The sequence below is a fragment of the Rana temporaria genome, unplaced genomic scaffold, assembly GCF_905171775.1.
Source record: "Rana temporaria unplaced genomic scaffold, aRanTem1.1, whole genome shotgun sequence".
NCBI lineage: Eukaryota > Metazoa > Chordata > Amphibia > Anura > Ranidae > Rana > Rana temporaria.
Window position 1 is genome coordinate 3,899 of NW_024404571.1, and position 17,565 is coordinate 21,463.

At 51.3% G+C, this 17,565-nt stretch overlaps 1 protein-coding gene across 1 annotated transcript; it reads right to left on the reverse strand.

The window, feature by feature from the left end:
• Positions 1-1,300: 1,300 nt before the first annotated feature.
• On the reverse strand, positions 1,301-16,656 carry LOC120922632 (otogelin-like). The gene is made up of 3 exons (XM_040334719.1): positions 16,477-16,656; positions 14,604-14,781; positions 1,301-1,469 (listed from the first exon to the last, which is right to left on the reverse strand). Exons 1-3 carry the CDS (start codon positions 16,568-16,570, stop codon positions 1,301-1,303), a joined length of 441 nt encoding a protein of 146 aa, XP_040190653.1. The 5' UTR covers positions 16,571-16,656.
• Between the last annotated feature and the right edge of the window lie 909 nt (positions 16,657-17,565).

The following is a 17,565-nucleotide window of genomic DNA, read 5'->3' on the forward strand; positions in this document are numbered from 1 at the left end:
GGGGGCTCACCACAGAGGAGGGGGGGGGGCTCACCACACAGGAGCGGGGGGAGGGCTCACCACACAGGAGCGGGGGGGGAGGGCTCACCACACAGGAGCGGGGGGGGAGGGCTCACCACACAGGAGCGGGGGGGGAGGGCTCACCACACAGGAGCGGGGGGGGAGGGCTCACCACACAGGAGGGGGGGGGGGAGGGCTCACCACATAGGAGCGGGGGGGGAGGGCTCACCACACAGGAGCGGGGGGGAGGGCTCACCACACAGGAGCGGGGGGGAGGGCTCACCACAGAGGAGGGGGGAGGGCTCACCACACAGGAGCGGGGGGAGGGCTCACCACACAGGAGCGGGGGGGGAGGGCTCACCACACAGCAGCGGGGGGGAGGGCTCACCACACAGGAGCGGGGGGGGGGGGCTCACCACACAGGAGTGGGGGGGAGGGCTCACCACACAGGAGCGGGGGGGAGGGCTCACCACACAGGAGCGGGGGGGAGGGCTCACCACACAGGAGCGGGGGGGAGGGCTCACCACACAGGAGCGGGGGAGGGCTCATCACACAGGAGCGGGGGAGGGCTCACCACACAGGAGCGGGGGAGGGCTCACCACACAGGAGCGGGGGGAGGGCTCACCACACAGGAGCGGGGGGAGGGCTCACCACACAGGAGCGGGGGGGGAGGGCTCACCACATAGGAGCGGGGGGGAGGGCTCACCACACAGGAGCGGGGGGGAGGGCTCACCACACAGGAGCGGGGGGGAGGGCTCACCACACAGGAGCGGGGGGGAGGGCTCACCACACAGGAGCGGGGGGGAGGGCTCACCACACAGGAGCAGGGGGGGAGGGCTCACCACACAGGAGCGGGGGGGAGGGCTCACCACAGAGGAGGGGGGAGGGCTCACCACACAGGAGCGGGGGGAGGGCTCACCACACAGGAGCGGGGGGGGAGGGCTCACCACACAGGAGCGGGGGGGGAGGGCTCACCACACAGGAGCGGGGGGGGAGGGCTCACCACACAGGAGCGGGGGGGGGGGGGGCTCACCACACAGGAGCGGGGGGGGAGGGCTCACCACACAGGAGCGGGGGGGGAGGGCTCACCACACAGGAGCGGGGGGGAGGGCTCACCCCACAGGAGCGGGGGGGAGGGCTCACCACACAGGAGCGGGGGGGGGGGTCACCACACAGGAGTGGGGGAGGGGGTCATCATGCAGGGGGGGGTGGGCTCACCACACAGGAGCGGGGGGGAGGGCTCACCACACAGGAGGGGGAGGGGTCATCATGCAGGGGGGTGGGCTCACCAAGTTCTGGGCTATAGCCGGTTATCGGAGGACCTCCAGCATTCTGTATACCTACCTGCCTGTAGATGGACATCGCAGGGGTCCAGGGGGGAGGGGGGATACTCCACTCTGCAGGCCGATGACGTCTTCCAGGAATACCCAAACAGCTGCGGAGTACTTTCCGGAACCCCGACGGGAGACCTGCACCCCAAAACATGAGAATGTGGGTCACCTTCTACCACGACAAGGTCCATGGAAGGAACTTCACAGAATTGTTACGTCTCCAGAATACCTGCCCCGCCCCCGAGGTTCACCTTCTCATTTATTATTGTTTGTTGGCTGGTACACTGGCGCCACCTACTGGCCAAACATTATTATCGTTTATAACAAAGCCATCCAGCCACTGTGATGTAAAAATCATCACTACGGCCCGGATTCACAAAGCACTGCGCGCCGACGTATCTCCAGATACGCCGCGTAAGTGTAAGTATGCGCCGTCGTATCTGTGCGCCGTCGTATCTGTGCGCCGGGCCCACAAACTAAGATACGCCTAAAAACAGGCTTCATCCCACCGACGTAACTTGTCTACGCCGCGTAGATTGGGCGCATATTTACGCTGGACGTATTTGGCGCTCCCATTGATTTTTTATTCACATATGCAAATGAGGGAGACACGCCGATTCACGAACGTACGTGAGCCCGACGCAGTGCGCGTAAAGTCCTACGTCCGGCGCAAAGTTCTGCCCCATAAAGGAGGTGTAACTCGGCAGCAGACATGCAAAGGGAGCACAAGCCGGCGTATTTTACGTAGGACGTGAATATGACTGGGCGTAGGCAGTGATCCGGCGTATCTTAGGGAGTAGTTCCGACGTGATTCTGAGCATGCGCACTGGGATGCGTCCACGGGACGGCGCATGCGCCATTCATTATACGTATCTGTCTGGCGCTCAGCCCATCATTAGCATGGCTCACGCCTCATTAGCATGGCTCACGCCCACTTCCACCTACGCCGGATTACGCCTTGGACACCCGGCGCAGTTTTGGCAGCACTGGCTTTGTGAATCGGGAGCTTGCCTCTCTGCATTGCGTCGGCGTAAATATGCGCCAATGTCTGTGAATCCGGGCAATCCTCTTTAGTCAGGAAGTGAAGCCGCCATAGAGGCCGGTGTGTTCATCTCATGGCAGCAGCCTGGATGTGCCCCCCCCGCCCCCCATGGCATCGGAGGGAAGCCCCTCCCCCTCCCCCGAGGAAAAGGAATTTACTATTGTATTGTAATGTTCTTCACACATATAATCCGCAACGTGCCAATAAAAGACACGCCCATCTATTATTGTGCGCAGAAAAGGGTCATCTGCCCGGATCGCCACCCAGAGACTATGGGGGGGCAGGACAAGAATGATGGCATCCAATCAGAGAAGAGGAAGCGCAGTCAGCATCTCCTGCTGAACAGAGATACACAGAATGGGCCAGATTCAGGTACAGTGGCGTATCTTTGATCCGGCGTAACGTATCTCATTTGCGCTACGCCGACGTAACATAGAGAGGCAAGGCCGGTATTCACAAAGCACTCGCTCCCAAAGTTACGGCGGCGCAGCGTAAATGGCCGGCGTAAGCGCGCCTAATTCAAAGTAGGAAGGTAGTGGGCGTGTTGTATTATAATGAAGCGTGACCCCATGTAAATGCATGGCCGTACGAACGGCGTATGCTCAGAATCACGTCGCAAATACTCCCTAAGATACGTCGGCTCAATGCTTTCGACGTGAACGCAACCTACGCCCCGCCCCATTCACGTACCACTTACGTAAACGACGTAAAATACGACGGCTGTTCCGACGTCCATACCTTTGCATTGGCTGCGCCTCATATAGCAGGGGCAACTTTACGCCGGACGTACGCCTTACGTAAACCGCGTAGCTTACTGCGACGGGCGCAAGTACGTTCATGAATCGGCGTATCTCGCTCATTTACATATTCAACGCGGAAATCTACGGAAGCGCCCCCTGATTTCCTGAATAAGCGCATAGATACAACGGCGCACATTTGTACTCACGACGGCGTATCTGGAGATCCGTCCTTTCTCGTGTCCGGGAAGACAGCGACTCCCAGATCTCTGGACCCCCCCCCCCCACCATATAGAAATATAGAACCCCCCCCCCACCACCACCATATAGAAATATAGAACCCCCCCCCCACCACCACCATATAGAAATATAGAACCCCCCCCCCCACCACCATATAGAAATATAGAACCCCCCCCCACCATATAGAAATATAGAACCCCCCCCCACCACCATATAGAAATATAGAACCCCCCCCCCCCCACCATATAGAAATATAACCCCCCCCCCCACCACCATATAGAAATATAGAACCCCCCCACCATATAGAAATATAGAACCCCCCCACCATATAGAAATATAGAACCCCCCCCCCCACCATATAGAAATATAGAACCCCCCCCACCATATAGAAATATAGAACCCCCCCCACCATATAGAAATATAGAACCCCCCCCACCATATAGAAATATAGAACCCCCCCCCACCATATAGAAATATAACCCCCCCCACCACCATATAGAAATATAGAACCCCCCCCCACCATATAGAAATATAGAACCCCCCCCACCATATAGAAATATAGAACCCCCCCCCACCATATAGAAATATAGAACCCCCCCACCATATAGAAATATAGAACCCCCCCCACCACCATATAGAAATATAACCCCCCCCCCACCACCACCATATAGAAATATAGAACCCCCCCCCACCACCATATAGAAATATAGAACCCCCCCCCCCCACCACCATATAGAAATATAGAACCCCCCCCACCATATAGAAATATAGAACCCCCCCACCACCATATAGAAATATAGAACCCCCCCACCACCATATAGAAATATAGAACCCCCCCCCACCACCATATAGAAATATAACCCCCCCCACCACCATATAGAAATATAGACCCCCCCCCCACCATATAGAAATATAGAACCCCCCCCCACCATATAGAAATATAGAACCCCCCCCACCATATAGAAATATAGAACCCCCCCCACCATATAGAAATATAGAAATATAGAACCCCCCCCCCCACCATATAGAAATATAGAACCCCCCCCCACCATATAGAAATATAGAACCCCCCCACCATATAGAAATATAGAACCCCCCCACCACCATATAGAAATATAGAACCCCCCCCACCACCACCATATAGAAATATAGAACCCCCCCCACCACCATATAGAAATATAGAACCCCCCCCCCACCACCATATAGAAATATAACCCCCCCCCCCACCATATAGAAATATAGAACCCCCCCACCACCATATAGAAATATACCCCCCCCCACCATATAGAAATATAACCCCCCCCCACCATATAGAAATATAGAACCCCCCCCCCACCACCATATAGAAATATAGAACCCCCCCCCACCACCATATAGAAATATAACCCCCCCCCCCACCACCATATAGAAATATAGAACCCCCCCCCACCACCATATAGAAATATAGAACCCCCCCACCATATAGAAATATAGAAATATAGAACCCCCCCCCCACCATATAGAAATATAGAACCCCCCCACCACCATATAGAAATATAGAACCCCCCCCCACCACCATATAGAAATATAGAACCCCCCCCCACCACCATATAGAAATATAACCCCCCCCCCACCATATAGAAATATAGAACCCCCCCACCACCATATAGAAATATAGAACCCCCCCCCCACCACCATATAGAAATATAGAACCCCCCCCCACCATATAGAAATATAGAACCCCCCCCCACCATATAGAAATATAGAACCCCCCCCCACCATATAGAAATATAGACCCCCCCCCACCATATAGAAATATAGAAATATAGAACCCCCCCCCCACCATATAGAAATATAGAACCCCCCCCACCATATAGAAATATAGAACCCCCCCACCATATAGAAATATAGAACCCCCCCACCACCATATAGAAATATAGAACCCCCCCCACCACCACCATATAGAAATATAGAACCCCCCCCACCACCATATAGAAATATAGAACCCCCCCCCCACCACCATATAGAAATATAACCCCCCCCCCCACCATATAGAAATATAGAACCCCCCCACCACCATATAGAAATATAACCCCCCCCACCATATAGAAATATAACCCCCCCCCACCATATAGAAATATAGAACCCCCCCCCCACCACCATATAGAAATATAGAACCCCCCCCCACCACCATATAGAAATATAACCCCCCCCCCCACCACCATATAGAAATATAGAACCCCCCCCCACCACCATATAGAAATATAGAACCCCCCCCACCATATAGAAATATAGAAATATAGAACCCCCCCCCCACCATATAGAAATATAGAACCCCCCCACCACCATATAGAAATATAGAACCCCCCCCCCCCACCATATAGAAATATAGAACCCCCCCCCACCACCATATAGAAATATAACCCCCCCCCCACCATATAGAAATATAGAACCCCCCCACCATCATATAGAAATATAACCCCCCCCCCCCACCATATAGAAATATAACCCCCCCACCATATAGAAATATAGAACCCCCCCCCACCATATAGAAATATACCCCCCCACCACCATATAGAAATATAACCCCCCCCACCATATAGAAATATAGAAACCCCCCCCACCACCACCATATAGAAATATAACCCCCCCCACCATATAGAAATATAGAACCCCCCCCCCCCCCACCATATAGAAATATAGAACCCCCCCACCACCATATAGAAATATAGAACCCCCCCCCACCACCATATAGAAATATAGAACCCCCCCCACCACCATATAGAAATATAGAACCCCCCCACCACCATATAGAAATATAGAACCCCCCCCACCACCATATAGAAATATAACCCCCCCACCACCATATAGAAATATAGAACCCCCCCCCCCACCACCATATAGAAATATAACCCCCCCCCACCATATAGAAATATAGAACCCCCCCCCACCACCATATAGAAATATAACCCCCCCCCCCACCACCATATAGAAATATAGAACCCCCCCCCCCCCACCACCATATAGAAATATAGAACCCCCCCCCCACCACCATATAGAAATATAACCCCCCCCACCATATAGAAATATAGAACCCCCCACCACCATATAGAAATATAGAACCCCCCCCCCCCACCACCACCATATAGAAATATAGAACCCCCCCCCCCACCACCATATAGAAATATAACCCCCCCCACCATATAGAAATATAGAACCCCCCCCCCCACCACCATATAGAAATATAGAACCCCCCCCCCACCATATAGAAATATAGAACCCCCCCACCACCACCATATAGAAATATAACCCCCCCCCCCACCATATAGAAATATAGAACCCCCCCCCACCACCATATAGAAATATAACCCCCCCCCCACCACCATATAGAAATATAGAACCCCCCCCCACCACCATATAGAAATATAACCCCCCCCCACCACCATATAGAAATATAGAACCCCCCCCACCACCACCATATAGAAATATAACCCCCCCCCACCACCATATAGAAATATAGAACCCCCCCACCACCACCATATAGAAATATAACCCCCCCCCCCCACCATATAGAAATATAGAACCCCCCCCCCACCACCATATAGAAATATAACCCCCCCCCCCACCATATAGAAATATAACCCCCCCCCCACCACCACCATATAGAATAATAGAACCCCCCCCCCCCACCACCACCATATAGAAAAAAAGAACCCCCCCCCCACCACCACCATATAGAAATATAAACCCCCCCACCACCATATAGAAATATAGAACCCCCCCACCACCATATAGAAATATAGAACCCCCCCCCCACCATATAGAAATATAGAACCCCCCCACCACCATATAGAAATATAGAACCCCCCCCCACCACCACCATATAGAAATATAGAACCCCCCCACCACCATATAGAAATATAGAACCCCCCCCCACCACCATATAGAAATATAACCCCCCCCCACCACCATATAGAAATATAGAACCCCCCCCCACCACCACCATATAGAAATATAACCCCCCCCCACCACCATATAGAAATATAACCCCCCCCCACCACCAAATAGAAACATAGAACCCCCCCCCACCACCACCATATAGAAATATAACCCCCCCCCACCACCATATAGAAATATAACCCCCCCCCCACCACCATATAGAAATATAGAACCCCCCCCCACCACCACCATATAGAAATATAGAACCCCCCCACCATATAGAAATATAGAACCCCCCCCCCCCCCACCATATAGAAATATAGAACCCCCCCCCACCACCATATAGAAATATAGAACCCCCCCCCACCACCATATAGAAATATAGAACCCCCCCACCACCATATAGAAATATAGAACCCCCCCCACCATATAGAAATATAACCCCCCCCACCACCACCATATAGAAATATAGAACCCCCCCCCACCATATAGAAATATAGAACCCCCCCCACCACCATATAGAAATATAGAACCCCCCCCCACCATATAGAAATATAGAACCCCCCCACCACCATATAGAAATATAACCCCCCCCCCACCACCACCATATAAAAATATAACCCCCCCCCCCACCACCATATAGAAATATAACCCCCCCCCCCACCACATAGAAATATAGAACCCCCCCACCACCATATAGAAATATAGAACCCCCCACCACCATATAGAAATATAGAACCCCCCCCCACCACCATCATATAGAAATATAGAACCCCCCCCCACCATATAGAAATATAGAAATATAGAACCCCCCCCCCCCACCATATAGAAATATAGACCCCCCCCCCACCATATAGAAATATAGAACCCCCCCACCACCATATAGAAATATAGAACCCCCCCCACCATATAGAAATATAGAAATATAGAACCCCCCCCCACCATATAGAAATATAGAACCCCCCCCACCATATAGAAATAAAGAACCCCCCCCACCATATAGAAATATAGAAATATAGAACCCCCCCCCACCATATAGAAATATAGAAACCCCCCCACCACCATATAGAAATATAGAACCCCCCCCACCATATAGAAATATAACCCCCCACCACCACCATATAGAAATATAGAACCCCCCCCCCACCACCATATAGAAATATAACCCCCCCCCCACCATATAGAAATATAGAACCCCCCCCCCCACCACCATATAGAAATATAGAACCCCCCCCACCATATAGAAATATAGAACCCCCCACCACCATATAGAAATATAGAACCCCCCCACCATATAGAAATATAGAACCCCCCCCACCACCACCATATAGAAATATAACCCCCCCCCACCATATAGAAATATAGAACCCCCCCCACCACCATATAGAAATATAACCCCCCCCCCCCACCACCATATAGAAATATAGAACCCCCCCCCCACCACCATATAGAAATATAACCCCCCCCCCACCATATAGAAATATAACCCCCCCCCACCATATAGAAATATAGAACCCCCCCCCACCATATAGAAATATACCCCCCCACCACCATATAGAAATATAACCCCCCCCCACCATATAGAAATATAGAAACCCCCCCCACCACCATATAGAAATATACCCCCCCCACCACCACCATATAGAAATATAACCCCCCCACCACCACCATATAGAAATATAGAACCCCCCCCCCCACCACCATATAGAAATATAGAACCCCCCCACCACCATATAGAAATATAGAACCCCCCCCCCACCACCATATAGAAATATAGAACCCCCCCCCACCATATAGAAATATAGAACCCCCCCCCACCACCATATAGAAATATAGAACCCCCCCCCCCCACCATATAGAAATATAGAACCCCCCCCCACCACCATATAGAAATATAACCCCCCCCCACCATATAGAAATATAGAACCCCCCCACCACCATATAGAAATATAACCCCCCCCCCACCACCATATAGAAATATAGAACCCCCCCCACCACCACCATATAGAAATATAACCCCCCCCCACCACCATATAGAAATATAGAACCCCCCCACCACCACCATATAGAAATATAACCCCCCCCCACCACCATATAGAAATATAGAACCCCCCCCCCCCACCACCATATAGAAATATAGACCCCCCCCCCCACCATATAGAAATATAACCCCCCCCCCACCACCACCATATAGAATAATAGAACCCCCCCCCACCACCACCACCATATAGAAATATAGAACCCCCCCCCCCCCACCACCATATAGAAATATAAACCCCCCCACCACCATATAAAAATATAGAACCCCCCCCCCACCATATAGAAATATAGAACCCCCCCCCCACCATATAGAAATATAGAACCCCCCCACCACCATATAGAAATATAGAACCCCCCCCACCACCACCATATAGAAATATAGAACCCCCCCACCACCATATAGAAATATAGAACCCCCCCCCACCACCATATAGAAATATAACCCCCCCCCACCACCATATAGAAATATAGAACCCCCCCCCACCACCACCATATAGAAATATAACCCCCCCCCACCACCATATAGAAATATAACCCCCCCCCCCCACCATATAGAAATATAGAACCCCCCCCCCCCACCACCATATAGAAATATAACCCCCCCCCACCACCATATAGAAATATAACCCCCCCCCCACCACCATATAGAAATATAGAACCCCCCCCCACCACCACCATATAGAAATATAGAACCCCCCCACCATATAGAAATATAGAACCCCCCCCCCCACCACCATATAGAAATATAGAACCCCCCCCCACCACCATATAGAAATATAGAACCCCCCCCCACCACCATATAGAAATATAGAACCCCCCCACCACCATATAGAAATATAGAACCCCCCCCACCATATAGAAATATAACCCCCCCCACCACCACCATATAGAAATATAGAACCCCCCCCCACCATATAGAAATATAGAACCCCCCCCACCACCATATAGAAATATAGAACCCCCCCCCACCATATAGAAATATAGAACCCCCCCACCACCATATAGAAATATAACCCCCCCCCCACCACCACCATATAGAAATATAACCCCCCCCCCCACCACCATATAGAAATATAACCCCCCCCCCCACCACATAGAAATATAGAACCCCCCCCACCACCATATAGAAATATAGAACCCCCCACCACCATATAGAAATATAGAACCCCCCCCCACCACCATCATATAGAAATATAGAACCCCCCCCCACCATATAGAAATATAGAAATATAGAACCCCCCCCCCCACCATATAGAAATATAGAACCCCCCCCCACCATATAGAAATATAGAACCCCCCCACCACCATATAGAAATATAGAACCCCCCCCACCATATAGAAATATAGAAATATAGAACCCCCCCCCACCATATAGAAATATAGAACCCCCCCCACCATATAGAAATATAGAACCCCCCCCACCATATAGAAATATAGAAATATAGAACCCCCCCCCACCATATAGAAATATAGAAACCCCCCCACCACCATATAGAAATATAGAACCCCCCCCACCATATAGAAATATAACCCCCCACCACCACCATATAGAAATATAGAACCCCCCCCCCACCACCATATAGAAATATAACCCCCCCCCCACCATATAGAAATATAGAACCCCCCCCCCACCACCATATAGAAATATAGAACCCCCCCCACCATATAGAAATATAGAACCCCCCACCACCATATAGAAATATAGAACCCCCCCACCATATAGAAATATAGAACCCCCCCCACCACCACCATATAGAAATATAACCCCCCCCCACCATATAGAAATATAGAACCCCCCCCCACCACCATATAGAAATATAACCCCCCCCCCCCACCATATAGAAATATAGAACCCCCCCCCACCACCATATAGAAATATAACCCCCCCCCACCATATAGAAATATAGAACCCCCCCACCACCATATAGAAATATAGAACCCCCCCACCACCATATAGAAATATAGAACCCCCCCCACCACCATATAGAAATATACCCCCCCACCATATAGAAATATAACCCCCCCCACCATATAGAAATATAGAACCCCCCCACCACCATATAGAAATATAGAACCCCCCCCACCACCACCATATAGAAATATAACCCCCCCCCCACCATATAGAAATATAGAACCCCCCACCACCATATAGAAATATAACCCCCCCCCCCACCACCATATAGAAATATAGAACCCCCCCCCCCACCACCATATAGAAATATAACCCCCCCCCCCCACCACCATATAGAAATATAGAACCCCCCCCCCACCACCATATAGAAATATAACCCCCCCCACCATATAGAAATATAGAACCCCCCCCCCACCACCATATAGAAATATAACCCCCCCCACCACCATATAGAAATATAGAACCCCCCCCACCACCACCATATAGAAATATAACCCCCCCCACCACCATATAGAAATATAGAACCCCCCCCCACCACCACCATATAGAAATATAGAACCCCCCCCCCACCACCATATAGAAATATAACCCCCCCCCCACCATATAGAAATATAAACCCCCCCCCCACCACCACCATATAGAATAATAGAACCCCCCCCCACCACCACCACCATATAGAAATATAGAACCCCCCCCCACCACCACCATATAGAAATATAAACCCCCCCACCACCATATAGAAATATAGAACCCCCCCACCACCATATAGAAATATAGAACCCCCCCACCACCATATAGAAATATAGAACCCCCCCCCACCACCATATAGAAATATAACCCCCCCCCACCATATAGAAATATAGAACCCCCCCACCACCATATAGAAATATAGAACCCCCCCCCCACCACCACCATATAGAAATATAACCCCCCCCCACCATATAGAAATATAGAACCCCCCCCACCACCATATAGAAATATAACCCCCCCCCCCACCACCATATAGAAATATAGAACCCCCCCCCCCCACCACCATATAGAAATATAACCCCCCCCCACCACCATATAGAAATATAGAACCCCCCCCCCACCACCATATAGAAATATAGAACCCCCCCCCCACCATATAGAAATATAGAACCCCCCCACCACCACCATATAGAAATATACCCCCCCCCCACCATATAGAAATATAGAACCCCCCCCCCCACCACCATATAGAAATATAACCCCCCCCCACCATATAGAAATATAACCCCCCCCCCCACCACCACCATATAGAATAATAGAACCCCCCCCCACCACCACCACCATATAGAAATATAGAACCCCCCCCCCACCACCACCATATAGAAATAGAACCCCCCCACCACCATATAGAAATATAACCCCCCCCCCACCACCATATAGAAATATAGAACCCCCCACCACCATATAGAAATATAGAACCCCCCCCACCACCATATAGAAATATAGAACCCCCCCCCCCCCCACCACCACCATATAGAAATATAGAACCCCCCCCACCACCATATAGAAATATAGAACCCCCCCCACCACCATATAGAAATATAGAACCCCCCCCCACCACCATATAGAAATATAGAACCCCCCCCCACCACCATATAGAAATATAGAACCCCCCCACTATATAGAAATATAGAACCCCCCCCCCCACCACCATATAGAAATATAGAACCCCCCCACCACCATATAGAAATATAGAACCCCCACCATATAGAAATATAGAACCCCCCCCCCCACCACCATATAGAAATATAACCCCCCCCACCATATAGAAATATAGAACCCCCCCCCCCCACCATATAGAAATATAGAACCCCCCCCACCACCATATAGAAATATAACCCCCCCCCACCACCATATAGAAATATAACCCCCCCCACCACCATATAGAAATATAGAACCCCCCCCCACCACCACCATATAGAAATATAGAACCCCCCCCACCACCATATAGAAATATAGAACCCCCCCCACCACCACCATATAGAAATATAGAACCCCCCCCCACCATATAGAAATATAGAACCCCCCCACCACCACCATATAGAAATATAGAACCCCCCCACCACCATATAGAAATATAGAACCCCCCCCACCACCATATAGAAATATAGAACCCCCCACCACCATATAGAAATATAGAACCCCCCCCACCACCACCATATAGAAATATAGAACCCCCCCCCCCACCACTACCATATAGAAATATAGAACCCCCCCCACCACCATATAGAAATATAGAACCCCCCCCCCACCACCATATAGAAATATAACCCCCCCCCACCACCATATAGAAATATAGAACCCCCCCCACCACCATATAGAAATATAGAACCCCCCCCACCACCATATAGAAATATAGAACCCCCCCCCCCACCACCATATAGAAATATAGAACCCCCCCCACCACCATATAGAAATATAACCCCCCCCACCACCATATAGAAATATAGAACCCCCCCCCCACCACCATATAGAAATATAGAACCCCCCCCACCACCATATAGAAATATAGAACCCCCCCCACCACCACCATATAGAAATATAGAACCCCCCCCACCACCATATAGAAATATAACCCCCCCCCCCACCACCATATAGAAATATAGAACCCCCCCACCACCATATAGAAATATAACCCCCCCACCACCACCATATAGAAATATAGAACCCCCCCACTATATAGAAGTATGGACCCCTACCTTACAAGTATGGATTCCTTTATAGAAGTAGGGACCCCTTATAGAAGGACCCTCTTATAGAAGTAAGGACCCCCTTATAGAAGTAAAGACCCCCTTATAGAAGTAAGGACCCCCTTATAGAAGTAAGGACCCCCTTATAGAAGTAAGGACCCCCTTATAGAAGTATGACCCCCTTATAGAAGTAAGGACCCCCTTATAGAAGTAAAGACCCCCTTATAGAAGTAAGGACCCCCTTATAGAAGTATGACCCCCTTATAGAAGTAGGCACCCCCTTATAGAAGTAGGCACCCCCTTACAGAAGTAAGGACCCCCTTATAGAAGTATGGACCCCCTTATAGAAGTATGGACCCCCTTACAGAAGTAGGCACCCCCTTATAGAAGTATGACCCCCTTATAGAAGTATGGACCCCTTATAGAAGTAAGGACCCCCTTATAGAAGTATGGACCCCTTATAGAAGTAAGGACCCCCTTATAGAAGTATGGACCCCCTTATAGAAGTAAGGACCCCCTTATAGAAGTATGGACCCCCTTATAGAAGTAAGGACCCCTTATAGAAGTATGGACCCCCCTATAGAAGTATGGACCCCCTTACAGAAGTAGGGACCCCCTTGGCTCTGACTCTTCACTAAACTGAATACAAGACGAGGGACGTACAGAAAGTCATCCTGCGTGTTGTCATTGAAGGTCCCGCAAAGGCCGGCCGTGTTGTCCTTCCAGCGCCCGTCCAGCTGGAGATAGAGGCGCAGACCCCGCCGGTCATACAGCAGCTGCAGGCCGATGTCCGTCTTCACCTGTACAAAGACCGATGAGAGTTTCCTGACCCGGAACACGTCTAGAAAACAGGAAGAAAATGTGTCCAGAGGGGCGAAGAACAAGAGAAGCAAAAGGTCCTCCTCTATGGTAGGAGCCCTCAGACCTCCAACCCATGTACCCCTCCCCCCCAACTACTCCTCCTCTATGGTAGGAGCCCCCAGACCTCCAACCCATGTACCCCTCCCCCCCAACTACTCCTCCTCCTCTATGGTAGAAGCCCTCAGACCTCCAATTCATGTACCCCTCCCCCAACTACTCCTCCTCTATGGTAGGAGCCCCCAGACCTCCAACCCATGTACCCCTCTGTAACGTAATGACCCGGGACATCCAGAGACTTTGTGAGGATGGAGGATACTCCTGTGTCAGCGTCACTGATAACTCTTGGGTCTGAGTCCACCCTGTGCCTTTTGGGCATGGGGTGGCAAGTGAATCATAATTCATGTATTACATGAGATGGGACATCACTAATAGTTCATATTGCAGGATCTTGAGAGATTGCAAGATGTGGGCCCAACCAGTCAATAGTGACTCATTTCTAGTGACATGCTAATTGCATCAGGGCTTGGAAGACAGTCCATTGTCCTTGTGTAAAGGTGTTGTAACGGACAGGTGTTAATCCCAGGTCTGCTCCCAGAACTCTAATTATGCATGCTAAATACTGCTTACGTGTGATAACACTGTCTAGAGCCTAGTGATGCTCAGAGGTGTCAAGCTGTGTGCGGAGACGGAGTGGGTGAAGGTGTTTTGTTGTTGATTAAAGAATGTTAAGTAATTAGCCTTAGTGTGTGATTAGGGGGGTGGAGATCTCATTGTCCCTTTGAATACTGTCACATGGTTGTACTGTATATAAGACTGAGAAGAAACCATTAAAATTGTCTTCATTTGAAACCAGAGAACACGGAGCAAGTCTCGTTATTCTGGGAAATGGGAGGCCTGCTGGTTTGTCTGTGTGTCAGATAAGCTGTCGTGACTGGGATGGAAGGTCGTAAACGGTGGTTACACCCTCCCCCCCCCAACTTCTCCTCCTCTATGGTAGGAGCCCTCAGACCTCCAACCCATGTACCCCTCCCCCAACTACTCCTCCTCTATGGTAAGAGCCCCCAGACCTCCAACCCATGTACCCCTCCCCCCCAACTACTACTCCTCTATGGTAGGAGCCCTCAAACCTCCAATTCATGTACCCCTCCCCCAACTTCTCCTCCTCTATGGTAGGAGCCCTCAGACCTCCAATTCATGTACCCCTCCCCCAACTTATCCTCCTCTATGGTAGGAGCCCTCAGACCTCCAATTCATGTACCCCTCCCCCAACTTCTCCTCCTCTATGGTAGGAGCCCTCAGACCTCCAACCCATGTACCCCTCCCCCCAACTACTCCTCCTCTATGGTAGGAGCCCTCAGACCTCCAACCCATGTACCCCTCCCCCCAACTACTCCTCCTCTATTGTAGGAGCCCTCAGACCTCCAACCCATGTACCCCTCCCCCCCCAACTACTATAGGTGGTGAGCTGAGCCACACAGGCATGGCAATGGCGGCGGCACCATCATGGGAATTTGTAGAAGGGTAAACTGGATGATGTTAAAGCATAATGGTGGTGGAAATCCAGCGTCATCCCTACCTCTAATCTACCAGATTGGTTGCTATGGGTTACCACACTTGCAGCATGGCAGTGTATATTGTCGGATGTCTGTCCTCGGGGGAAGGTTCTAGATCTCACCGTCTGTGTAAGGTAGGTTGATCTTGTACTGGTCATACACGAGGACGTCTCCTGCCTGCGTCAAGGTGACCTGTTTTCTCTGATCCTGGTCCATAATCAGGTTGACAGACTGGATACAGGAGCCGTCCAAATTCTGCAAGACAAAAACCAAGATGGAGAACGTCAAAGAGGAGCCCCGCCCACAACACAGACGAGTCACCGCAAAGAGGAACCCGCCCACAACACAGACGAGCCACCGCAAAGAGGAACCCGCCCACAACACAGACGAGTCACCGCAAAGAGGAGCCCCGCCCACAACACAGACGGGTCACCGCAAAGAGGAACCCCGCCCACAACACAGACGGGTCACCGCAAAGAGGAACCCCGCCCACAACACAGACGGGTCACCGCAAAGAGGAACCCGCCCACAACACAGACGAGTCACCGCAAAGAGGAGCCCCGCCCACAACACAGACGGGTCACCGCAAAGAGGAACCCCGCCCACAACACAGACGGGTCACCGCAAAGAGGAACCCCGCCCACAACACAGACGGGTCACCACAAAGAGGAGCCCCGCCCACAACACAGACGGGTCAACGCAAAGAGGAGCCTCGCCCACAACACAGACGGGTCACCGCAAAGAGGAACCCGCCCACAACACAGACGGGTCACCGCAAAGAGGAGCCCCGCCCACAACACAGACGGGTCACTGCAAAGAGGAACCCGCCCACAACACAGACGGGTCACCGCAAAGAGGAACCCCGCCCACAACACAGACGGGTCACTGCAAAGAGGAGCCCCGCCCACAACACAGACGGGTCACCGCAAAGAGGAACCCGCCCACAACACAGACGGGTCACCGCAAAGAGGAACCCCGCCCACAACACAGACGGGTCACCGCAAAGAGGAACCCGCCCACAACACAGACGGGTCACCGCAAAGAGGAGCCCCGCCCACAACACAGACGGGTCACCGCAAAGAGGAGCCCCGCCCACAACACAGACGGGTCACCGCAAAGAGGAGCCCCGCCCACAACACAGTCAGTGTCCCGTGAGGTGACACTGCCGTATGGTCTGTAGAATTCCGGAGTCCCGTGAGGTGACACTGCCG

What these genes read in the sequence shown, in the direction of transcription:
- LOC120922632 (XM_040334719.1), bottom strand. Translation starts at nt 16,570, where the DNA reads ATGGACCAGGATCAGAGAAAACAGGTCACCTTGACGCAGGCAGGAGAC. An exon ending in CAACCTACCTTACACAGACG is followed by an intron (nt 14,782 to 16,476) that starts GTGAGATCTAGA and finishes CCTGTTTTCTAG; the next exon opens with ACGTGTTCCGGGTCAGGAAA. An exon ending in AACACGCAGGATGACTTTCT is followed by an intron (nt 1,470 to 14,603) that starts GTACGTCCCTCG and finishes TTTGGGGTGCAG; the next exon opens with GTCTCCCGTCGGGGTTCCGG.